The sequence below is a fragment of the Rattus norvegicus genome, chromosome 11, assembly GCF_036323735.1.
Source record: "Rattus norvegicus strain BN/NHsdMcwi chromosome 11, GRCr8, whole genome shotgun sequence".
NCBI lineage: Eukaryota > Metazoa > Chordata > Mammalia > Rodentia > Muridae > Rattus > Rattus norvegicus.
The window spans coordinates 96,679,946-96,703,549 of NC_086029.1; the positions used below are offsets into that span (position 1 = coordinate 96,679,946).

The 23,604-nt window shown below is 53.2% G+C and overlaps 2 protein-coding genes across 8 annotated transcripts in view; both read right to left on the reverse strand.

The window, feature by feature from the left end:
- Positions 1-291: 291 nt before the first annotated feature.
- Scarf2 (scavenger receptor class F, member 2) lies at positions 292-11,741 on the reverse strand. Of its 3 annotated transcripts, XM_039088079.2 has the most exons (12): positions 11,434-11,741; positions 6,683-6,741; positions 6,490-6,591; positions 6,236-6,322; positions 5,803-6,043; positions 5,503-5,721; positions 5,227-5,355; positions 4,692-4,795; positions 4,498-4,615; positions 4,176-4,306; positions 2,466-2,618; positions 292-1,841 (listed from the first exon to the last, which is right to left on the reverse strand). In XM_039088079.2, exons 1-12 carry the CDS (start codon positions 11,580-11,582, stop codon positions 1,009-1,011), a joined length of 2,325 nt encoding a protein of 774 aa, XP_038944007.1. In that variant the 5' UTR covers positions 11,583-11,741; the 3' UTR covers positions 292-1,008. The 3 variants fall into 3 exon arrangements, with proteins under 3 accessions (XP_038944007.1, XP_038944006.1, NP_001099334.1); XM_039088078.2 differs by having other exon boundaries at positions 5,803-6,322; positions 11,434-11,740; NM_001105864.1 differs by having other exon boundaries at positions 298-1,841; positions 4,176-4,291; positions 5,803-6,322; positions 11,434-11,681.
- Positions 11,742-15,222: 3,481 nt separating this feature from the next.
- Positions 15,223-23,604, reverse strand: part of Klhl22 (kelch-like family member 22) — a 40,912-nt gene continuing 32,530 nt past the window's right edge. For 2 of the 5 annotated variants that reach the window (XM_063270457.1, XM_006248700.5), the window contains exons 6-8: positions 19,534-19,767; positions 15,867-16,181; positions 15,223-15,522 (exon numbers count right to left, since the gene is read on the reverse strand). In XM_063270457.1, the coding sequence (XP_063126527.1) occupies positions 15,511-15,522; positions 15,867-16,181; positions 19,534-19,767 (561 nt within the window). In that variant the 3' untranslated portion in view covers positions 15,223-15,510. Of the gene's footprint in view, positions 16,182-19,533; positions 19,768-23,604 lie in introns of all 5 variants that reach the window. The other 3 variants (XM_006248699.5, XM_063270458.1, NM_001107079.1) reach the window with 2 other exon arrangements.

The following is a 23,604-nucleotide window of genomic DNA, read 5'->3' on the forward strand; positions in this document are numbered from 1 at the left end:
TGAGGCCTGGCTGGAGTCTGGGCGCACTGCACAGTGTCCCTTGCCCTCACCTCTGTCTCACCAGAAACAGTTCTGACTTCTGGATCCCCCCAGCACAGATCCCTTTTCTTCCAAGCGGTAGTTCAGGACTGGCGGAATTGGCATATTTTCGTGTCGTTCCTGGAGACCCGCACCGGGGGAACTCCAAGGTTCCATTTAACTGCAGGAGTCCAGAAGATGCTGCATACAGGTTCCATAAGAGGTCATCTGTGCTCCACAACCTCCAGCAGGAAGTAATTAGAGCACTGGGAGTGGGGAGAAGCATTTTATTAAAGAAAGCTTTGGCCTGCTAGGAGGAGCCCATCCTGAAGGCCTCAGATGGGAAGGGAGAAGCCCTGCCCGGGGCCTATAAATACATCTACGGCCACCAGAGTAGCCCCTGGGGTTCCCTCGTGGGGTGATAGGAAGCCATCAAAACCAGCTCGATGGCTGAGGGACCAGGGCTGGCATGAGTGAGTGGGAAGGGGACAAGCCAACATGGCTGAGCCCCCTGAGGAGCAGAAACCAGCTCTGCTCCCCAGGTTTGGGTCAACCAGATACTGGGGAGCCCAGTTAATGGAAGCAACCTCTGACTATCTACAAAGAAAAAGACCCTACAGCCATAGGCACCAGGCCTTGGCAAATGAGAGGCAGCCAAGAAGCAGAAGCGCTGCTGGCATCGGCCAATGACAAGGTGGCCCAGGCAAGAACACTCTTCTTGGCCAGTAAGAAGTCTGTAGACTCCTCAAGCTATGGCCAAGGAGACGCAGATTACTAAAAAAGCTCCACAAGTTTGCTAGTGGGAGCGGGTAGCCAGCTAAGTGTCTGCGAGGCCCAAGGGCAGATCCAACCACGTGGAGGCTGCTGGAGCCTAAGCCAATCAGACACAGGCTCGAGCGGGCACTGGGCGCTCGGGCCAATGAAATGCCTTCGCTGCGACTGCGCGGGGAAACGACGGTGAGAAACGCAGTGGCTCCTGGGGCTGCGAGCCTAGGAAGCTCCGGGGGCCGCGCCCGCCCTGCTCGGCTCCCCCGCAGCCTCCCTGCTCTTCTTTCGAGGCGGTTTCTGGATGGGGGTCTTCTTCCGAGGTGTCTCGGGCTCAGGTGCGCTGGCTGCCACCTTCTCAGACGCCGAGGCTTCGGACGCCGAAGCCGCGCGGGCGGTCGACGCCGGGAGCACGGAGCGCTTGGCCTTCTGAGGCGGCGGCGGCTTCTCGGCGCGACCCAGGCTGCGAGTCTTGTCGCGCAGCTCGGCTGCCAGCATAGAGGCGGCCTCGGGCGCACTGCGCGGGGGACCTCCCGCGTCCGTGGGCTCCAAGAGACCCGGGCCGCGGCCGCGCGCTCGGGCGCGGGGTGGCGTGGGTGAGGCCGGGCCGGTGGCTTCTTCGGTCAGGCCCGGGGGCTGCACCGACATGTTGCTGGGGGTCCGTTTCCTCCCGCTAGGGCTCGGCGCAGCCTTGCGGCCTGCGGGCGGCGGCGAAGGTGCAGCGGCCACGGCGCCTTGCTTGCCGTGGATCCAGGACACCTTAGGCTTGGTGGCAGGGTCGGGTGGCGGTGGCTTCCTGCGCTCGGGCGATGGGGACAGTGACAAGCCCCCAGCCTCACATCGGGTCCGGGCCGGCCGGGCCTCGCGCCGGGCCACACGCGCGTACAGCGCCCCGCCCGGCCCCTCCACGCTTGATGCTGAGCGCTCGCTGTCTGAGGATGCAGGGAGGGCTGCTGCCTCATCCCCGGGCACCGAAGTGCCCATGGGCGCTAGGGACACAGCGGGCACCTCAGTGAGAGAGGCAGAAGCTTCTGGGTCTCGGTTCTCAGCAGTCGCCTCTAACAAGGGTAGGACAAGAAACTAATCTCAACATCTAATAGCACTGGTGGAGCCAACCCCCACGAGTGACCCTTTCTCCTCTGCCAGAGCCCAGTTGTCTCTGTCATTCAGGCATACCTGGTACATTCACAGGATTACCACAAACTTAGTGGGATTCCCCAGGGTGTGGGCTTACTGCTGGGGAATGAGGGATTTTTTTTTCCGGGGCTCAGGCTCTAGATTTTGTACCCCACCACACCCCACTCTCAGGGGTCACAATTGTCGACTTTAAGCGGATTTATGCCCTTTAAGACTTAATTTTTCTGATGTTGAAGCATCAGTCACTTGCCCAAAGTCACCTAGTGGCACCAAAGTAGGACAGGCCATTTCTTTCCCTCTACCTTATATTCTTCCTGTCTCCTCTGCCCTTATCTAGATCTAGCCCCAGAAGTTAGTATGGCTGACCAGTTACAAGGGAGCTACCTATCCCTCCATGACTTACCCCACAGAATCTCAGCTTTGCAGCTGAGACCAACAACTCCTAGTTCTTAGCTTCTTGGTGCCCTAATCCCCATGGACCTCCAACATAGACAGCAAGACCATTCCGTTGTGCTAGAGGGACATCTATGCAGCGTCACACTCACCCTCGTGGGGCACACAGTACACAGGGCCTTCATCTGTGGTGTCAAATGATGAGAAGGAGGCCCTGGAGGACCATGATGGAGAGGGCTGCTCCAGCCCTGAAGGTGGTTCCAGGAAACTGCAGTTGAGCGTGTTGTCTAAGTCATGATGGGCCACTGGAGGGGAAAATAAGTGAGGCAGGGTGCGAGGGACCTCGCCTTTTCCCAGTCTGTACTCTTAATTCGCTAACCACGAATGAAGTGGTCATGACCAGCCCCCTCCAGAAGACTGAAGGTGGGACATGACACTCAACAGAGTCACATTAGACCAGGGCTGAAGAATGGGTAGCAAGGAAACCCAGAAAAGGGAAGTATGAAGGAAGTAGGATAAGGAAGTACGGGCCTGTAACCCAAGAACTTGAAAGCCTGAGGAAGGTGCATCAGCGTTAGCTTGAGGCTAGCCTAGGCTACTCAGCTGAGTTCGTGACAGCCTGGCCTACAGGATGAGACCCTGTCTCAAACACCAAACAAAGAACTGGAGAAATGGTTAAGGACACTGGCTGTTCTTCCAGAAGTTCTGGATTCGATTCCCAGAACCCTCATGGTAGCGTACAACCATTGGTAACTCCCACAGACACACAAGTGATGCACACATACATGAAGGCAAAACACCCATACACGCAAAATGAGTAACAGTCTTTAAAGGCTTTTTTTTTTTTCTTTTTTTTCGGAGCTGGGGACCGAACCCAGGGCCTTGCGCTTCCTAGGCAAGCGCTCTACCGCTGAGCTAAATCCCCAGCCCCAAAAGGTATTTTTAAAATAAGGAAAAAGTACAAGCCAAATGCAGTCAGCTAGGGAGCCGAAAGAGTAGACTACGTGTTAAGGAAAGACATAGAGACTCAGGGAACCCTGGAGAGCTTCTGAATTCGGTTGTTCAGGAGAAAGACTGCTGCTAGGCTCTGGCTTTCCCAGCAGCCCTTGCACTTCTGCTCCTAGGAGTCATGTGGCTCCTTTACCTCCTAAGAGACTTAACGACCCCACCAAGCTTCAGAAAGAAGTTGTCTAAAGGGAGGCACCACCCCCTCTCCTGTCATCACATGGAACATCTACTAAAGACTCAAAGGGGGCTGGAGGGATGGCTCAGTGGTTAAGAGCACCGACTGCTCTTCCAGAGGTCCTGAGTTCAAATCCCAGCAACCACATGGTGGCTCACAGCCATCTGTAATGAGATCTGATGCCCTCTTCTGGTGTGTCTGAAGACAGCTACAGTGTACTCCTATATAATAAAATATTTTTTAAAAAAAGACTCAAAGGGGCATGGGGACCAGCCCTTCCTTTTCTAGGAAGGGCTCTAGTAACTGCTGGGAACCAACCAAACTCTTGGTGTGCTACACACACACACACACACACACACACACACTGCCACTAGTTCCCCTGCAGTTCTGCATCTCAATGTAGAGAGACCTGACCTGAGGTCAGGTGGCCTGCCAGGCAATGACTCATGTGTCCTCATGCCTCCTGCATACCCCCTAACATCTGCCCACACCTCTGGAACTTCCTTGCCCTACAGTCTCATCCCCTAGCAACATCCTCCCTTCTTTCAGGCGCACCTCTCCACCCCCCCCCCACATTAAAACTCAAAAGTCCCTCACTTCTGCATTGAGCCTCTGTACACCATTTTCTAGAAGCCTTTTGTAATGTGTTTCCCCTGAGTCCCAGAGCCCACATTCTTACCTACGACTTTGGGCAGCTTCTGCCTGCGAAGCGGGATTCGGGGTAGCTTCATGCTGATGCGGCTGAAGCTTCCACAAAAGCGTTGAGGTGCCTTCTTCCTTCCGAGGGTGAGCTCCCTGCGGGGGCGGGGCCTGAGCGAAGGGGCGGGGCGGGACTGGGCGGGGCGGTTCAAATTGGGTGGGAACAGAAAGAGGAGACCCTGAAGAAATAAAGGACTGGGCCCTGCCTCAGGAGTGGGGTCTGGGTTCAAGAAGCACACCCAGTCACACAGAGCGGGCTACCTAAACCAAGCGGTGGGTGGGGGGCTGCCTTGGGGCCTCACCGGCGCGCCGAGTCCTTGCCCCGGCAGGCACAGCAACAACCGAGCAGCGAGAGCAGCAGGCCGAGGAGCAGCGTGAGCAGCGCGCCGGCGCCCATCACACCTTTGCGCTGATTGGTCTCTGTGGGGAGCAGCGGCTCAGCGCAGGATCACGCACCCCACTTCATTCCCTGGCCCGACGTTCTTCACCCACTCACCCAGGTGGCAGGCCCCGGTGACCGGGTCGCATGATTCCTCGTGACAGCTGCAGGCCTGGGCGCAGTCCACACCATGGAGCCCGGCCGGGCAAGTTACATTACAGCTGCAAAGTTTGGGAGTCCAGAATGCCTCCTTTCCCCGCCCTGGCCGCCATTGCCGGCTGGTCCGGACGCTCTAACCAAGGCTCTGACTCGATCCTCTAAGACTGAAGCCCACCCCCACCTGCAGGCAGGCACTCACTTGACAATCTCAGTTTAGAAGTGTGTGTGTGTGCTTTCTACAGGAGAGGGGTCTGAAAGATGAAGCGTGACCACAAGGGGCTGATTATTGTGTGAGTGGAAAATGGAGATCCCAGTCCAGACTACTGACTCGCTCTATACCATATCCATGTCACATAAGGATGCCACTTGGTTAGAGGGCAGGCTCCAAATCAAGGTGTTTGCTGACACTCCCTACTGCAGGGTCCCTGGGGTGTATCTGGAGGTCCCAGTGTCGGGTACATATTCCCTACCCCTCTCCAGGTCCCCCACTCACTGAGGTCCGTGAACACCAGGGCTGCAAAGGCAGCGCCCGGACTGGAAGTCACAGTGGCCGCTGCCGCAGTCAGAACACACGAAGGCACAGTCCTCACCGTAAGTGCCATTACTGCACTTAGTCTCGCACCTTGGTATCAAGAGAGGAGTCATGAGCTGAAATGTAAGCCAAAGGCCCAAAGGCCACGAGGCCTACAGAGCCCACCGTGCGAAAACTGCATGGGAGCCAAGCCTAGAAAGGCGGTGGCCTGGGCCGAAGCTGGCACGGGCTGCTCACCGGTCGCCGATCCAGCCCGCATTGCAGTGCGTACACTTGCCGGTGACATGGTTGCAGGCATGCCCATCGCGGCAGGGTGGACAGCGGTGGCCACAACCCTCGCCATAAAAACCAGTGGCGCAGGGTTGGTCACATTTGGTTCCGTTCCAGCCGGGTTCGCACGTCAGACAGCGGCCTTCGACTACTGTGCACGGCTGCTGGCCTTTGCATTGGCCACACCTACGGAAGGGTCAGGAAGCTGGGCCGGATGGAGCTCCGCTTCGCCCTTCCGCCTTCCCGCCACCAGCCCGTAACGCTTACCGACGGCGACACCCGAGGCCGTAGAAGCCAGCGGGGCATGGCTCACGACAATACTTGCCCCGGTAGCCCGGGTCGCAGGCGCACGTGCCGTCCACCGGGTGGCAGCGACCGCGGAAGCACTGGCAATAGCGATCACAGCGCGCGCCGAACGTGCGCTCGCGACACTGGCAGCGGCCGCTCTGCTGCTCGCAGGGCGACGAGTTGCAGGAGCACTGGTTGTTGCAGCTGCGGCCCCACCAGCCTGCGTGGCACAGGCAGGCGCCTGTCTGTGGATCGCAGCGCGAAGTAGCGCTGCAGTAGCAGGCGCTAGCGCATTGTGCACCCCACCAGCCCGGCTCGCACCGGCACGCGCCGCTCCGCGGGTGGCACGTGCCATGCTGGCACTGGCAAGCATGCTCGCAGCGCGCACCCCAGCGGCGCGCGTGACACGTACACTGTCCGGTCACGTCCTCGCACTGTCCGTGCGGATGGCAACTGCACCTCTCCTTGCAGTCGGGGCCCCAGAACTGGCGCGGGCACTCTGCAAGAACCAGGTGAGAGGTTTAGTCGTTAGCTTGATACATCCCATCCTCAGCTCCACCATACCCAGCTCCCAAGGTTAACCCAGTCCTATCCGCCTCCCTGCCTTATTTCTCTAGATTCCCGCCAAACTGTCCAGCACCCAACCCCATCTCGCCCCACGCTCACTAGTGTCGCAGTTGGCACCGAAGTAGCCATGTCGGCAGCGGCACTCGCCTGGCCGCACGCACACCTCATTTTCTGAGCACGTGGAATTGCCTTCACACACCGCTGCAAACGAGACGGGCTGAGCTGCAGCACATGATCTTAACTACCTCCGCCCTGGACCCGCCTGCCCAGGACCCCACAATGCCTCACTCACCGATCCCACACTCATCCCCCAGCTGCCTCCAGCCAGCGCAGCACGTGAGCACCTGAGAACTTCAAGCAGAGGAGAGACGTCTGAGCCTGACACCCTTCTCCCTACACTCCTTCCCAGCCTTCAGGGTGTCCAGCCTGAGGGAGGTGTTGGACACCTCCTACAGGAAGCCTGCCAGACAGAGGTAGGTGAGGGGGCCTAACGGTGAGTGAGAATGGCTCAGGTCTCTGCCCGAGAAGTGCATACCTCCTGGTCTGCATACCTGGCAAAGAGCCAGCCTCCAAGAATTGTCATCTACAGGGATTCCAGTTCCTCCAACCCATCAGCCACAGAGTAAGAAATAGGACAAAGCGAGACGGTAAGGGGCAGTAGTGAATCCGGTGTACAGAGCCACCCGACTCTCATGACCTTTAGGACCAATGGGCTAGCTAAATGGGTGTCAGGGATCCAAATGTGACATTGCCGTGGCAGCACCACTGCCAGGCGGTCCCAAGGGGCACCTGGATACCCATGTGGGGCTAAAACCTAGGGTGAAAGCACCTGAGCCGATGGGATGGAGCCCAGTGTAGGAGTGTAGACCGTGCATAGTTCCTCTGGAGGTGTCCCCTGGAGGCAGGCACCTGGGGATCCTACTAGGCTATGGAACCACACATGGGGCATAAGAAAGCCCAGTGCCTTCCAGGGGCAGAGAGGGTGGAAGAGCTACTTGTATTTAATGTTTTGCTTATGTTTCTTTGACCTTACAATGTATATCCAATGTCAGGTTTTTGTTTTGTTTTGTTTTGTTTTTTTTTTTTTTTCAGAGGACTCTGCTGGGGAGGAAATCTGGAGCTCGGCTCCAGGGACAGTACCCCACTGCAGCATTTCAGGGGGTTTCAGCCTGGGAAGTCAGCAGCTGTGAAGACCCTTTCAAACCAAAGACTGGGAGAGGGCCCGGGGACTAAGGGGGTGGTGGTGAGCTGGGGTGCAGTGTCGTGTCCATGGTTAAGGTAGATGAGGCTGAAAGGGAACAGTCACAGAAACTTCAGAAGGCCCCAAATTTTGCCTCAGCCTTACAGGAATGCAGCATCTATTTACATTCTAGAGAAAATGAGTGTGCTTTTTCTGCAACTTCTGAACCTAGAACTCAGAGAGGGTGGGAGGCAGGCTGAACGGAAAGCCCCCATGCTGCTCACACCAGTTTGGGGGTAATGGTCATACTGTGGATAGGATTCAGCCGCCTTGAAAAGCCCCCTTCCCAGCCAGAGTAAGGTTCTCCCTCAGATCAAAGTTGGGGCCTAGGGACAGAGCCCATAAAACTTTAAACTAAGGGAACAGGCTTTGCATATTTTCCACAATTAAAACTGGAAACCACAGGGGAGGGGGGGAGAAACAGGCCTGGTTTTCTTGCCCTCACTGGCCCACCCACCTTGACCCAGGGATCCCTTCTCAGAAAGACCCAAGTTCATCCGCCTATCTCATCTCACCTATCTCTTCTCACTTCCACTTGGTCGGGTTGTTTCCCTTGGCAGGTGGCCTCCTGGGAGCTCCAGAAACATTGGTTCCTGTCCTCCCTGGCTAGCCTAGTACACAGTTCTGTCGTTGGGTGTCTGGTTCTAGGGCCACACTCAATGGTGTTTGATAGGTGAAGCAGCAGGGCTTGGAAAGCAAACTGTGCAGTAAACAGTAAGCCGTATATCTTAGCTCTTTCCTGCCAAACCCATGGTCCCATTCTTTAAACAAGCAGACACTTATTCTCCTCTCTCTCTCTCTCTCTCTCTCTCTCTCTCTCTCTCTCTCTGTGTGTGTGTGTGTGTGTGTGTGTGTGTGTGTGTGTGTGTGTGTGTGTACAGACCACTTTATGCATGTAGAGTGGAGGTCAATTCTCTCCTCCTGTCATGAGGGCTCTGGCAACTGAACTCAGATCATCAGGTTCTGTGGCAAGTTCCTTGACCCACTGAGTGAGCTCAGCAGCCTCAGATCCTACTCTTTAGCTAAGGAACCTGCAGCTCAGAGAAGTTAAGTTCCTTGCCTGTACAGGGCAATTTACAACAACAGGAACAGGCTATAGGATGTCTTTGAGAACAGCTGACACTACAAGCAGACCAAAGTCCATTTGGGTTCACTGAAGACAAGTCTTGCATTCTCGCAAGGTCTTATCACCCAGTGATCATGGCAAACCAAGAAGGCCTGGTGAACTCAGTTAAGAAGATATTACAAAACAGACAGAAACAAAACAAAACAAAAAAACTCAGAAACTTACGAAGGCAGACCCCCTGCTCTCTGAGTGAGTGCTACCTCAAGGAATCAGACCACAAGCATCAGTATGTAGTGCTACAGGTTGATGCTCTGGGGGCCACAGTCACTGCTGCGTGGCAAGCAGCTCATTTTCCCATTGTAGAGCCCACTCACCATGCCTGTCCCTGGTCACTGTCCTCAATCACTCCAAGATCCACCCAAGGAGGCGTCTGTGCCTAGCCATCCATCTCCCCTCTTGCCCCAGACCTGGCTCTCCCATGCCCTAACCATACCCATTTCTTCAAGGAGCTCCACCAGGCCCCACCACGTAAGGAACGCCATGAGGCTTGCTCCCTCACTAGGCTTGCTACTGCAACTGCCCACGGGGATGACACCATAACTCTGGATAATCAGGAGTGTCAAAAAACCAACCTCCTCTGTACTTCTCCATCTCAGGTTGCTCCTGTCCTCCCATGCTGGGAAGACAAGACCATGCTCACATCACATCTACTGAGAAGTCGACCTGCTTTCTCTTCCAGATTCTATTAAATCTGGGCTCTGACCTCCAGAGGCCACCTTCCACCTCCTAGCTAGCACACCTTCTGCAGTCTCAAAGCTCCTCGGTACTGGTCAGGCGTCCCCTCTATGAAAATCGGCCTCATTCTCAGAGCAGTGAGAACTCTTCAGTACGCTCCCCCCAACCCCACACCTTCAGGGCTTCCAAGGTGTTTTCTAGAAGGGGAAGGGGTTGTAGGATGAGCTGTGCCCCAAATATCTATCTGCAGGACTATCTCCTCCTCTCCTGTAGGTCTGTGTTCATCGTGGTGTGTCTTCCCTGATCACGCTAAAGAAAAAGGTACCCCCAACTCTATAACTCCTTGTGAGACGGGCACTGGTCCCTGCTGCAGAGTCCTTGCACCAAGAGGCAGTATGTGCATGGTCTGGCATCCTGGCTCAGCTGGCACCAATCTCTGCTGGACCTCATGCATTGTAACCAAAAGGATGGCCCAGACCCGGGGCGAGCACAGTCCAGAGGTCGATCATTCTTCCCACAAACTCTTCACACACAGTCAGGGCATCCAGCCCCATCTCCAGTACCAAGAGCCGAGGCCCACTGCAACCCTATTTTACAGAGTAGAGAGAGACAGAGCCAGAAAATCCAAGTGTTTGCTCAGATCCAGACAGCTGGGGCAGCCTGCTGCCAGACTGTGATGGCAAAACACATCGCGGGTGTGAGCTACAGAGGCAAGACCTTCTCCAGAGAGAGGTCGCCAGCAGAAATATTGGAGGCCAAGGGCTCCCCAACTCCAACTTGAAACAGCTTGACCCACCACCACCACCACCACCACCGGAGTCCCAGTCCTCCGGCCAGCCCGTCAGAGGAGTAGGCCTGGTGCGGGCTGACCGCCCTCCCCAGGCACCGCCCCGCCTGCCTTAGCCGCTGCATTCCTGGGGCCCGGGAGGCCCGGGACGAGGCGGCGGCGGCGGCGATGCGAAGCAGATGGCTAGCCAGGCGGGCCACCCCCTCCCCTCCGCCTCCGAGGCGGGGCTCAGGGCCGGGAGTGGTCTGTGTCCTCTCAACCCGATTTCGGAAACCGCGCGGTCAGCTAGCCACCCCTTGTCTACTTTGACCTTCCAAAACCCTAGCTGACGTTTCGCACCCCGGGGGGCCGTTTGACCCAGCGTGCCCCCCGGACCCTAGTCTGGAGTCCCAAAACAGCCTCCCCAGCACCGGCAGAGGCGCCCCACCACGGGTTCCCCCGCCTCTGCGCAGAGATGCCTTGACTGCGTCGTGGCTCAGATCAGCCAACAGGTCCCTCAGCTTCTGCGCCTACTCTGCGTCGCTCTTCACCCTCCACGCGAGCTCCGGGGTCCACTGCTTTCAGGCTGGGCCTGTCCCACACCGGCTTCCCCAGCAAGATCCTCTGAGAAACCCACCACCGCGCACCCAATGTCTGCCCCAAGGAGCCAACAGGGGTTCCCATGTCCTCCCCATCGCGCGTCCATCATTGTCTTCCAGGACTCCGGTTTCTGCTCCACCGTGAGCGTAGGCTTGTCCCTGCTCACTTCCACCACCATCCTCCTCCCACCCTGTGCCCACTCTACCAAGACAAATCTGTCCTTCCAAGTTTCGACTGTCCCAGTGCCTAACTCGCCCAGGGGTTGCTCTTCGCCCTTCTAAACTCCACTCCAGGCTCCGGGTTCCTGGAGCCTATGCACATGCTGTTCCCTCCCTCTGAGTGTCCTTGCTTGGCTTCGGGAGTAGCTCCTTTCTCTTCTTCCCTGACATTTTGGACACCACATAGTACCCCTCTGGGCTCCCCACAGCACTCATCATCCCCTCAGGTGATTTCTGGTCCAGCCGGCCCTCGGATGCAGCCTAGGAGCCCAGGCCTGGAACCGAGCCCAGGATGCGAGGCAGGCCCGAGGGGCTCGCGTGACCAGTTTAGGGAGATCCTGGATGGCCTGGAACGAAATGGGGCACCGCTACCCCCAGCCCGCTTCGCGCCCACGTCTCGGACAGGCCCAGCTCCTACCCGGGCGTGCGGCACACGTTGCGGCCTCGCGGGTTCAAGTCCTGGGCCGCCGCGAGACCGGGCAGCAGCCAGAGCAGCAGCAGCAGCGGCGGCCCTCGGGCTCCCTGGCGCCGCGCCGGCCCGGCCCCCCGGGACCCTGCGCCCTCCATGAGGCGCGGGGCAGGCGCGGGTGGGCGCGGGTGCGGCCGCGGCAAGAGCGGCCGGAAGCGGAGTGCGAGGCCGGGCGGGGGGCGGCAGGAGGGGCGCCGGGCCGGGCAGGAAATTCCACATCGGCTCCCTGATCCTGGGCCAGCGCGGCCGGCCAGGCGGCAGCGCCCGCCCCGCGCGCCAGACCCCACCCTCCGGTCGCGCCTCCGCCCCTTTGCTCGGCCCCCGCCCCCACCTGGCCACGCACGAACTCCGGGGCGAACTTGGTGGAGGCCCGCGGAGCGCTGCCGGAGGAAAGAGCTGTGGGAGCCGGTGAAGACGTCCTGGTCCGCGCCTTTTCTCCTCCTTGCCAGAAGCCCTGGAGCCGCCAGGCCCGGGGGGGGGGGGGGGGGAAGGGGTCCAGGCTAAGGCCCTGGGTCACACACTGGCCTTCGGCTGGGGCCAAGACCCTCTAGTTGTCCGATGGTGTGCCGTGGCATCTCCCGCAGTGTTCAAGAGACGACTATGCAAGATGTAGGCAAGGACCTGTGGGAATGAACTGGAGAGCTAGGGAAAGAAGCTCTCTGAGGAAAAAGACTGGAGAGGTAGGAGCAGAAGGAAACAGCCAAGGTCTAATATAATGTAGAGGTAAAGACAGGGAAGGGGACATTGGACATGAAAGCTAAAGGAGCCCTATGAAGGGGTAGGAAGGAACTAGGTGCCCAGGCATGTATTTATTGGCTCCTAAGAGGGGAAGTTCAGAGGGTGGGATCAAGGAATCAATGGAGACCCCTACTACATAAGGACAAGCAGGGTCACTAAGTAAGTTGCTCTGTCTCTACCAAATCTGCTGTTCACTTTTCTTTCCTGAGCACCTCACTCCCTAAACAGCTGTCAAAGTGAGCTTCATCATGTAAGTAGAACAAGAAAAGTCTTCGGAATCACTAAGCTTTCTTTACCAGGAACCTTTGGTCTGACCTTAGTATGACATCAGCAAGCCTGTCAAAGGAGGTGCAGAATCAGTGTCCATCCTACCACCAACTCGGACTTGACTAAAGATATCCTTCCCCCAAGTCTCTACATCAGTTTATGGATAAGACCACTGGGCCCTCTTGTCAGTAAAGCACTTCTTTCATCACTGCCTCGAACCACTGGCTTCACCCAGGCATAGCAGAACATGGCACTTATGGTTACCACAGCCTAGGTCAGACAGGAAACAGTTGGAGCTGTATAGGTTCCCGAGGCAGACTGCTCCAGACTCTGAGCAGTTCACACACCCTTGTTGACAGCCTGGTTCACCAAGGAGGAGTTTGTTTGACTTGAGGGGAAAGTTAGACAGCATCTTCTTCCACAGCCAGCAGAAGGCCCCTTGAGTATGGGAGACAGGTGGTGTGGAAAGGGAGCCTGAAGGACTGAGTAGGAACCAGAGCAATGGACAGGCCCAAGGCCACAGGCATTAGCAGGCTGGATGGGAGGGTGGGACCTCAGGCCTCTCCTCAGCCCTCTCAGCCTGGTTAGGCTGGTAGTGCAGGGGAGAAGTGGAGTGGGAAAAAGAACAGTCTTCCCTCGTGGTCACAAATGCAAACACTTCTCAGCAGCAAGTAAATAAGCCAACCACTTCTGAGAAGCTGAGGGTGAGCACAACCCTGCCTTCAGCAGTGCCCTCCCCAAGGAGGCTGGCAAGGCTGTGGGCAGCAGAAGTTCCCATAGCTGCATTGTTTGATTTGGGCTTTGTAAGTCCTTACCTTAATAGACCTGAGGGGGAACCTCAGCTGGGCGACGTTCTAATGGCATTGGCCCATCCTCTTCCCATAGACCCATCCCATGCTGGATGTCTATTAAGGGCACAACCTAAATACATGACCTCATCGTCCTTGCATGAGCTCCTCAGTGTCACCCATACACCCCATTGCCCTCTCCCTAAGCTAGGGTAGGCTCCTACCTGACCTCATTGTCCTTGCATGAGCTCCTCAGTGTCACCCATACACCCCATTGTCCTCTCCCTAAGCTAGGGTAGGCTCCTACCTGAACATTCAAGTTGCGCCTTGTAGGTTCAACTCTTGAGATAACTGTGGACGGTGACTGAATGTTTTAGCTGGCGGAGACAGGATCTTTGAGTTTGAGGCCAACCTCTTCTACCTACCTATAAGTGAGTCCTAATACACCCAGGGCTATATACAGTCTTCTTTGTTTATTGTCTCAAAAAAATTTTTTTAAAAAAAGAGGAAAATGGAAAGGTTCAGTTTGAGATTTGGGAGTTGATGACACTAGGCTCTAGGGGATACCAGAGACTTTATAGGTTGCTGGCAGGAGGCATGGGATTATGATGTGGCCTGAGATAGCTGTCCTGAGAATGCAGTGCAGACACAGCCCATGTACACGACCAGAGAAACCCATGACCGCCTAGGGGTCCCCCTACCCCTTGGCCAAGCAGAAACCTTCCATAAACCTTGGCCATGTTTGGCTTGGGCAACAGCAGTGCTAGCAGACTGGCACATGAAGCAATTACTCTAAAGACCTGAAAAATGGTATTTTTAGTAGGAACACATAACATTGGAAGATGTGGCCATCTGCCCTTGAAAGAAGTGACTCACTTCAGGCAGGTGTTAACATTTTGGTGGAGTTTGTCAGTCTGAGGCATCTGTGTGTGATGTCATGTCTCTCCACGGGCCGCAGATCCTGATAGGGAGGTTACACATGCTGGTGGACATCAACTCCAAGCCTCCAGCCCACTGCACTCATGGATCGAGTGTGACTTTCCTTTCCTCACCCATCCTCCAGTGCACCACTCTGTATTCTCCCCTTCCTTGAAAGGGTACCAGTGGGAAGATTGGGAGCTCACTCTGCCAGCTGCCCGCTCTTTGCAGGAGGCCTGTGGTAGGCTTCTGTAACTGAAGACCTTGTAGCAAGCATCTGGACGCTCGGACCCTGAGTCCATTCATGTTGGGCACAGGCCATGCCAGACATCTTCCAAAAGGTGGGGGAGGTGCTAGTAAAGGTGAATAGAGGTTTCCCCTGCTGTGCTAACACAGCCCCCAAGGTGATTAACCAAGTTACCTGACAGACTTTTGGGAAACCAGAAGGTAGGAAGACTCCCTGTATACATACCCACGACGAGGCCTGTGCCTTGGTTTCCAATGATACACAGCCACCCCTCCCCGTACCTAAAACCTACTCCTGACATAGACCAGGACGTTGCTGTCCTGTGCGTATTGCCTTTCCATCCTCACAAGTGGACCACATTCCAGGCCAGTCCTCAGAGCCTCTGCCTTAAGACGTGCAGTGAGGTGAACCATCTTGGGTTTCCCGAGGAGGATGGGACTAGGTCACTCTTTCAGCACCACAGCTAAAGGCAGACTGCCCAGGGGCTAGAGTAGATATGAGGCAGCAGGAGCTGGTGAGCCACAGGGCAGACATTCTAGATGCCCTGACTGGGAGACAGGCAACTATTTGCCACCTCAGTATGGCAGGTCCTGGTCTCTGTGTGACCAACATTCTTCCAGCCTGAGGAGCTTATCATATGTCAGAAGCAGGGTAGTGACTCCTTGGTATAGTGCAGAGCCTCACTTCCCATGCCAAGCCCACAGCCCAGTGTGGCTGACCTGTAAACCCTAGATGCCACTCGAAGACACTAAGAGGAAAGAAACCCAGACTGCAGCCACATTAGATGCAACACCTTTTGCATAATGTTTTATTTCATTTTTCAACAATATTGGGTCAGAAACAGAGCATAAGGGTATCTCTTCATCCCTAGGGCCAGTTTCAGGTGGACTGTTATCTCTAACAGTACATATACCTTGAGAACTCCACAGCTGCTCAATGCCCTGGCTGCAGGCAGCTGGAGCTGCTCACCAGACAGACCATGGTTCACAGAAGGGGAGCCACAAACTTTGGCTGTGGCTAGGAGTGCTGTCCCCAGGACCTCTTGCAGGAAGGACCTTACTTAACCCGTCAGGGACCAGGCTAAGGAGAAGAGGCCAAATAGATAGCATTAGTTCAGAGTTTATAGAGAATGGGCCTGGTCATTCCCTCAGATATAGCCTCCCCAGCACTTTTCTTTGTAACATAATTCACAGTCATGGAGTTTGCAAATGCTGGCAGCCAGCTAGTTGAAGAAACAAGAGTGAAAAAGGGCAGCTGGTGAACCAGGATGGCTTGGGGAAGGGCCCCTCCCCTGGAGCCTGGTGTTCTAACCCAAGCTCTATGGCCTTCACTGTCCATTACCCCTCCTGAACACCCACACACTGGGGAGAGCCCTAGTCCTCGCTAGAGTTGTCAAACTCTTCCCAGTCAGACACACTCATCACCTCAGAGGCAAAGTCTGCATCTGCCTGGCTACGGTTGGGAGTCCCTCGGGGTTGCTCATGGAGCAGAGAGCGGGGCAGGGTGAGCACACAGGCTGCCAGGCCTGAGATGGAATTGTTCAGCTGGGGTCCCTCTTCCCAGCAGTCTTTCTCCATGTCGTAGATGTGCACGTAGCCTGTGCGGCTGCCTCGGTTGTGAGAGCGGCCGCCCAGCACATATATCCTGTTGTCTAGCACAGCAATGCCAGGCTCACCATGCCCAGCTGGCAGTGGGCAGACCGATGACCACTGACGAGATGTACAACTGTAGCAAGCCACCTGCAAAGCCAAGACCATGGTCAACCCAGGAGATTCTGAGACAGGCTGCCAGCCCACCCTAGGTCACTTCTGTCCACAGTGAGGTCTATAGCAGGCCTCACCTGGATGCCCAGTCTGTCTAGCCTCCCTACCCTTTAGCTCCTAAGAGTGAAGGTGCCTTCCTCTCCTCATCTCCAGATCCAGTCTCTTCTTCCTTTACAGCACCCCTACTCATATTCATGGAGTATGTGCAGCAGGTACTTGCTGACCGCCAAACTTCTTTCATAAACAGCCAAAGCAGTAAACAAACACTTAAGAAAAATGCTCAAATCCTAGTAAGAGCACCAGTGGAAGGGGAAGCCCTGGGTCCTGCTAAGACTGAACCCCCAGTGAACTAGACTATGGGGGGAGGGCGGCAATGGGGGGAGGGTTGGGAGGGGAACACCCATAAGGAAAGGGAGGGGGGAGGGGGATGTTTGCCCGGAAACCGGGAAAGGGAATAACACTTGAAATGTATATAAGAAATACTCAAGTTAATAAAAAATAAATAAATAAATAAATAAATAAATAAAAGGATGTATTTCTTTTCACAAAAAAAAAAAAGAAAAGAAAAATGCTCAATCTATTACTAATCCAAGAAGTACACCAAAATGCCCCCTGTTAAGCAGCAACCATGGAGGGAAGGAACTCATAAAGCCCAGTGCTGGTGAGGGTTTGGTAAAGCCCAGTGCTGGTGAGGGTTTGGCAAAGCCCAGTGCTGGTGAGGGTTTGGTAAAGTCCAGTGCTGGTGAGGGTTTGGTAAAGCCCAGTGCTGGTGAGGGTTTGGTAAAGCCCAGTGCTGGTGAGGGTTTGGTAAAGCCCAGTGCTGGTGAGGGTTTGGTAAAGCCCAGTGCTGGTGAGGGTTTGGCAAAGCTAGTGCGTATGTCTCACATGTCAGGAAAGGGACTTAGTAGTATGTAGTAAGAGGCATTTAAACCTCTTCTTCAAGCCCGGTGGTGGTGGCACATGCCACCTAGCACTTGGGATGCAGAGGCAGGAGATCTCTGAGTTCAGGGCCAGCCTGGTCTACCGAGTGAGTTACAGGATAGCCAAGGCTACACAAAGAAGCCACGTCTCAAAAAACCAAAAGCCAAACCAAAACTTCTTCACCGGACAGGCAGAAGCAAGCGGTTCCCTGTGAGTTCAAGGCTAGCCTGGTCTACACATCAAGTTGGGATGCACATTCAGATCCTGTTTCATAAACAAACAAAACAAAAATAAATGAACAAAAATCTTATCTGCTTCATTAAGCAATCAAATCGAGGTTCTAGCTACAATAGGCAAAATAATACTCCTTACCCTAGGAATCCTAACCTTTGGAACCAATGACTGTTACGTTACATGGAAAAATTGACTTTACAGATAGGGTTATGTAGGTGGTTATTCTGAGGTATGTTTTCTCGGTAGACCCACTCCATAGTTTTGGTTTGGAGACAGGATCTAGATACATAACACTGGCTGGCCTAAAACTCTTTGCAGACCAGGTTGGCTTTGAACTTGCAGAGACCTACTTGGCTCTGCTCTGAGCACAGGAGTGAGCCACTGTGGCCAGTCAACAGACAGTTCAGACTTAGGAAGCTTTTGCTTACAGTTTTTCAGCTTTTACATTGATCTAAGTTTTGATAGAAACCACAGTTCCCAGTTTGGACTTGGCCTTTTCATGAGTTGGTTAACTCAGTACAATTCTTCTGAGATACTGGGCAGGGAAGGTAAGCTGTAGCTCTTGCCAGCTACTCCATCTTGAAAGTTCCTACAGCACTCAATGTTGCTTAGTAATGACAGTCCTTGGATTAGGGTGGCTAAATGCATCTGTACGTGTGCAGAGGTCAAAGGCCAACATCATATGATGTTTCTTGGGAATGTTTTTTTTTTTGGAGACAGGATCTGTCACTGAGACCTGGGCTCCACATTTGGGTGGGGTTAGCCAGCAAACCCCAGGTGCCTGTCCAAGTACTAGGGTCACAAGCAGGTATCACTGTGCTCAGCTTTTATGTGTGCTGAATCAGACTGGTCCTATGCTTATGTAAAAGTACTGTATGGACTTAGCTATGATCGCGGCCTGGTTACATGTACATCTGAGCTAGGCTGTTTTCAGCTGATTATAAGTTTATAAACAGACAATCCTATCATGAATGGAGAAACAGCTTTAATTATGTAAGTAGCCAAATAAGAAAGAGAGAGGCATACAGAAGGGATAGGAAGACGGGCCACCCGCCCTTGCTGCTTGAAGATGAACCTGCTGGCCTTAGGACTATGGGAAGAGACTCGAGTTACTTAGGCTTCGGGGATCAGCGGTAGAAACAATGAGGACATTATACACCAGGTCACTCCCTCACCATGGGAGGAAATGTCAATCCAGGTGACCCAGGCCCACTCTCAGTCCTTCCAAACCAAAGGTCTGGGGTCTGGTCTAAAATTCTTGAACTTGGAAGAATCCAAAGTCCCTGACGAGCTCTTCAGAGCCAGTGTCCCTCATAAGGTAATGGGAGTAAAGCTCAGACCCTAAACAAAGCACTGCTGAGCTACGGAGTGGGGCATGGGCAGGCAGAGTTAGGAAGCTGGCCCACTGGCACGAACCTGCATTTCCAGCTAACGAGCATGAAGGATTGCCAGATTAAAGAACTCTGACTAGGCTACAAAGTGAGTTCAAGGCCAGCCTGGGCAACTTACTGAAGCCCCACCTCCAAATAAAAAGTAAAAAGACATTTGTAGATTAACTCTGTAGTAGAAAGCTTCTCTAATTCACGTGTACGTGCAGGTGGGGGTGGGGTGGAGTGGGGGAAGCAAAATGTTAAATTGGAGGAAGGTAGGGACAAATGCTGGTGAGAAAAGCATATTCTGTTTAATTTCATTTCACTGCGTAGCCTAGTCTAGTCTCAAATTTGCAATCCTCCAGCCTCAGACTTTGAGTGCTAGAGTTACAGGAATGGACTACCACACTTGGCTTGGGATGCTCTCTGACTATGAATAGCTATGAGCAAGTCACGGACGGACTGAGAACCAATAATACAAGTAGAGGGTACGAGTTCTTCTCATTCTTCTCTATTCTGGTAGGGTCTACAATATGGGTTTGGGTATACTGGCTTTTTAATGCAAACATAACAACTAAAGGCACCAGGGAAACTCCTATGGAGGGCATATGTATGCATCCTATGGAATGTGCAACATTATGAGTCCTCAGGCTATGTTAGTATGGGTTCAATGAATCTAGCACATGTCCTTCTCATGAAGGACACACATAGTGGGGAAGCTATGCATGCATGGAATCAGAGGGGACCGGGGAACTCCCTGGACTTCTGCTCATTCTCAAGTGGGTGGCCTGGGCCCTGCTCACCTGGTGCACATCTCTCCTGTAGCCGGCATCATTGTTGCTGCCTCCAATCACAAACAGCTTGTCAAGGAGCGCAGCCATGCCGTGCCAGGCGCGTCGAACAGGCCCATCGGCTAGAGTGTGCCACGTGTTGCTTCCTGGGTCATAGCAGTGTGTCTCTTTCAGGTAGTCCTCTCCTCTGCGACCACAGGTGATGTACATCTTCCCTTGCAGCGTGGTGCCTGCATGGGCATATACCTGTTTGGAGTCACCAAGAGAACCAGGAAAGGTAAAGAGGGGCAAGAAGGCTGTGAGGAAGCTGGTCAGGTAGTCTCTACTGAGGCTACGGCCACCCTTCTGCATCTGCCTGATAACACAGCAGTCGAGGCCAACCACAGCTGACGTGCCTGCCATTCCGTGCTGGAGAGGGCATGGGCTTCTCACTGAATACACTGCCCTACTTGTTGACCCCTAGCCTCTTTCCAACAGGGCACGTTATCCACAGACCCAGAAACTAAATGTAATCTTTGTGTTTCTTTGCCTCTAAAGGAAACATCTGGACAGGGAACAAGAAAGTCAAGGCTCACTTCCAAGTTGCCAGAGAAACACACCTGCTCTTGGTGGCTTCAACTTTCTACCAGCTATCTGTCTGCAGATAGTTCCCACACACAGGAAGTAGGCTGTAGGGAAGAAAAGACTGAAACAAGGCATCAAATGTGATTGGCTCTCCATATCCATGTGTTCAACTAAAACTAGGATAAAAAATACTCAAATCCAAAAAAAAAAAAAAGAGAAAGAAAGAAAAAAATATAGACAGACAGACAGACAGACTCAAATCAATATGCTGGATCTGTACTAACCACATGCCAAGGAAGGTTCAGTCTTCTGTATAGAACAATTTACATAAACGTCTACTGTACCATGTATTATAATACAGGATGACCGAACACACAGACTTGCAAATGGCCTACCACTGAGGCTAGCATTCTTCTTAATACTTTTGTTGCTGCTGTTTTTGGAGACAGACTCTCCTGACTCCCAGGGTGACCTAGAACCTGCTATGCAGCCAAGGATGGTCCTGCGCCTCTGATCTCCCTCCTCCATCTCCCAATATTAGGCACATCACAGGGGGGTGTGTGTGTATGTGTGTATGTGTGTGTGTGTGTGTGTGTGTGTGTGTGTGTGTGACACCAGGGTTATCTGATGCTGAGGAATGAACTCAGGGTTTCATGCATGTTAGCCAAGACTCTACCAACTGGTCTACATTCCCAGTGTCCGTCCCTCCGTCCCTTCCCTCTCTCCCTCCTTCCTCCACCCCTCTCTCATAAATTACATCCCAACACTAAACCCTCCTCTCTCAGCTCCCACCCCACTTTTGGTGATTTTTGAGACAGTCTCACTGTGTAGTTCTAGCTGTCTTGGAACTCACTCTATAGCAACATACCAACAACCCCTACTTGGTTTTTTTTTAGCTTTCAGAAAAGGACTGGCTTCACAGTCCTTAGCCCAGGATGGCCCTGAACGTTTTATCTTCCTGCCTCTCCCTCTGAAGCTTGGATATATAGGCTTTACACAAATACTGTTAAGATTTCATTATCCTTGAGGGTGGGGATCCTAAAACTAACCTAGTTTGTATCATAAAGGACAGCTATACAAAGAACACCCCCTCTCCAGTGATGGTGTGTATAAGGAGACACTAGCCTGCAATGCTCAACGATTTTCTGCCCCTACTTTGGCAGCTCTGTCCTTCTGGGCTACCCATCTAACCATATGTGCACTCACTGGCTCCTCCAAGTCTTACTGACTCAAAGCCAATGGCCAACAGAAGGCTCTGATCGTGTGAGGAGAAGGGAGCTCTGCAGGGTCCTGGAGACTGCATGGTAGCGTCATAGGACTGGTTACTGTGTGTGAGCTGGAGAAGCACAAACACACAGCAGCAGAGCAGGCACAGAGTCTGCATCTTCTCCCAGCATACGTAGTAGGCTGCAGAGCTTAATTTTTATTTCCAATTAATAATTTTTAGATTAAAGGGTGCCCTGCTTCCTTCCAAAAGTTTCTCTAAATAGTGAGGGTTTGCATAACATACTACATCATCTTAAACAGGATGAATGGATGTCATCCCACAACATTCCTGTCAGCACTAGCACCCTCCAGGTGCTCTGTCAGAGTTGAGGCAAAAGAGAAACACCACGTCAAACCCCAAGGTCCTCATGTATATATGCTGACAGGAGGATCCATTATGAAGGGTCACTAAGACCAGAACCTCCAGAGAAACTCATTCCTAAAAGGAGATCTCTCCACCCACGGTCACAGCTCCTGTCTTTATCGTCGTGTGTGTGTGTGTGTGTGTGTGTGTGTGTGTGTGTGTGTGTGTGTGTGTGTGTAGAAGTCAAGTCTCTCCTGCTCTGTGAGATCCAGGGATAAAACTTAGGTTGTCAGCACCTTTATCCGCTGAGCAAACCCACCAGGCCTGGACTGCCCTTGCCCACTTTGGATGCCTGCCGATGGCCCACCATAGCACAACTTAGCTGCAATGGGGGACCAGGAGTATCCTTGCCGTTTCTGAATAAACAAACACTTGACTTTCAAGAATTCATCTCTGTGTTGTTCAGTTGAGGTGGACAATAATCACAACCACTCCTCTCCTGGCTTCAACTCCTGTACAACCACCAATCTCTTCTGTCTTTCTCTAACACTTTCTTTTCAAGAACATCATGCATGAGCCAGGTAGTGGTGGTGCAGAGGCTCTCTGTGCGTTCCAGGCCAGCCTGGTCTATAAAGTCAGTTCTAGGCCAGCCAAGGCTACAGAGAAACCCTGTCTCAAAAAACAAAAAAAGGAACATCATACAAATAAAATAGGATAGGTGTTGTTTTGAAATAGGGTCTTTCTATCCTGGAACTCTCTATGTAGAATATACTGGCCTCAAACTCAAAGAGATCCCCCACCTCTGCCTCCCAAGTGCTAGATTAAAGGCAGGCATCATCTCACCTAGACTGAAAATAAAACCTTCTACACCTGGCTTTCTGCCCCTGTCCAGATTCTCCGATAGTTCTTTTTTCTCTCTCTTTTTAAAAAAGATTTATTTATTATATATGAGTACACTGTAGTTGCCTTCAAATGCATCAGAAGAGGGCATCAGATCCCATTGCAGATGGTTGTGAGCCACCATATGGTTGCTGGGACTTGAACTCAGGACCTCTGGAAGAGCAGTCAGTGCTCATAACCACTGAGCCATCTCTCCAGCCCTGGTTCTTTTTTCTTGCTGTGACTCTACCACAGTTTATTTAGCCATTAACCTGTTAGAGGACATCTCATTTATTCAGTTTCTGGATATTATGCAAAAAGGTGGCTATTAGTATCTGTGGCAAAGTCTTCATTTCTCCAGGACAGATCCTCAGGACGGAAGCACTGAGTAGCATAGCAGCTGGAAGACACTGTGCTCTTCTAGAAAGCACACTAATTTACCTGCTCATGGGCAAAGCCTAAGTGACACCAGCACCCTGCGTGGCATGGCCAACAACATTTGGCAGAGCGGCTATTTCCTCCACTGCCCTGAGAGGCAGCACTCAGCGGGCTTTGTGTGGTTGCCTGTGGCAAACAATGCGATTTTCTTTTGCGCTCGTTTGTCATCTGTCTTCTCAGAGAAATCGCTTTACCCTTGTGTTCCCTCCCACTTTCTTCTTTCTTGCCCCCCCCCCAGTCTCTCTTCTACACAGAGTAGCTTCACATGTGTGATTAAAGGTACACATGCCAACACTTGTCTTGCCTTCCTCAATACTAAGGCTCAGACATGTGGTTTGCATCTATTTTCTGCTACTTTCTTTTATAAATTCCTATTTTTAAAAATTGGGGGTGGAGCTTGAGAGCTGGCTCTCTTCCTAAAAGCATGTGCTGCCCACCCCAAGGACCCTAGTTTGATGCCTAGGATGCAAATGTTGGAAGGAGAGAACTAACTCCTGAAGTTGCCCTCTGACATTGACAGGTACCTCTGCCACACAAACAAATAATTAACTGCACTTTCAACAAAGAGGTCTTTCAATTTGAGAGATGGCTCAGCAGTTAAGATCGGCTCTTCCAGAGGTCCTGAGTTCAAT

Excerpts from the sequence above, each read along its gene's own strand:
- Scarf2 (XM_039088078.2), bottom strand. The coding sequence starts at position 11,582 with ATGGAGGGCGCAGGGTCCCGGGGGGCCGGGCCGGCGCGGCGCCAGGGA. Across the intron at positions 5,722-5,802 it reads GGCCTCGGGTGTCGCCGTCG|GTGTGGCCAATGCAAAGGCC; the intron begins GTAAGCGTTACG and ends ACCCTTCCGTAG. Across the intron at positions 2,619-4,175 it reads GAAGCTGCCCAAAGTCGTAG|TGGCCCATCATGACTTAGAC; the intron begins GTAAGAATGTGG and ends TTTCCCCTCCAG.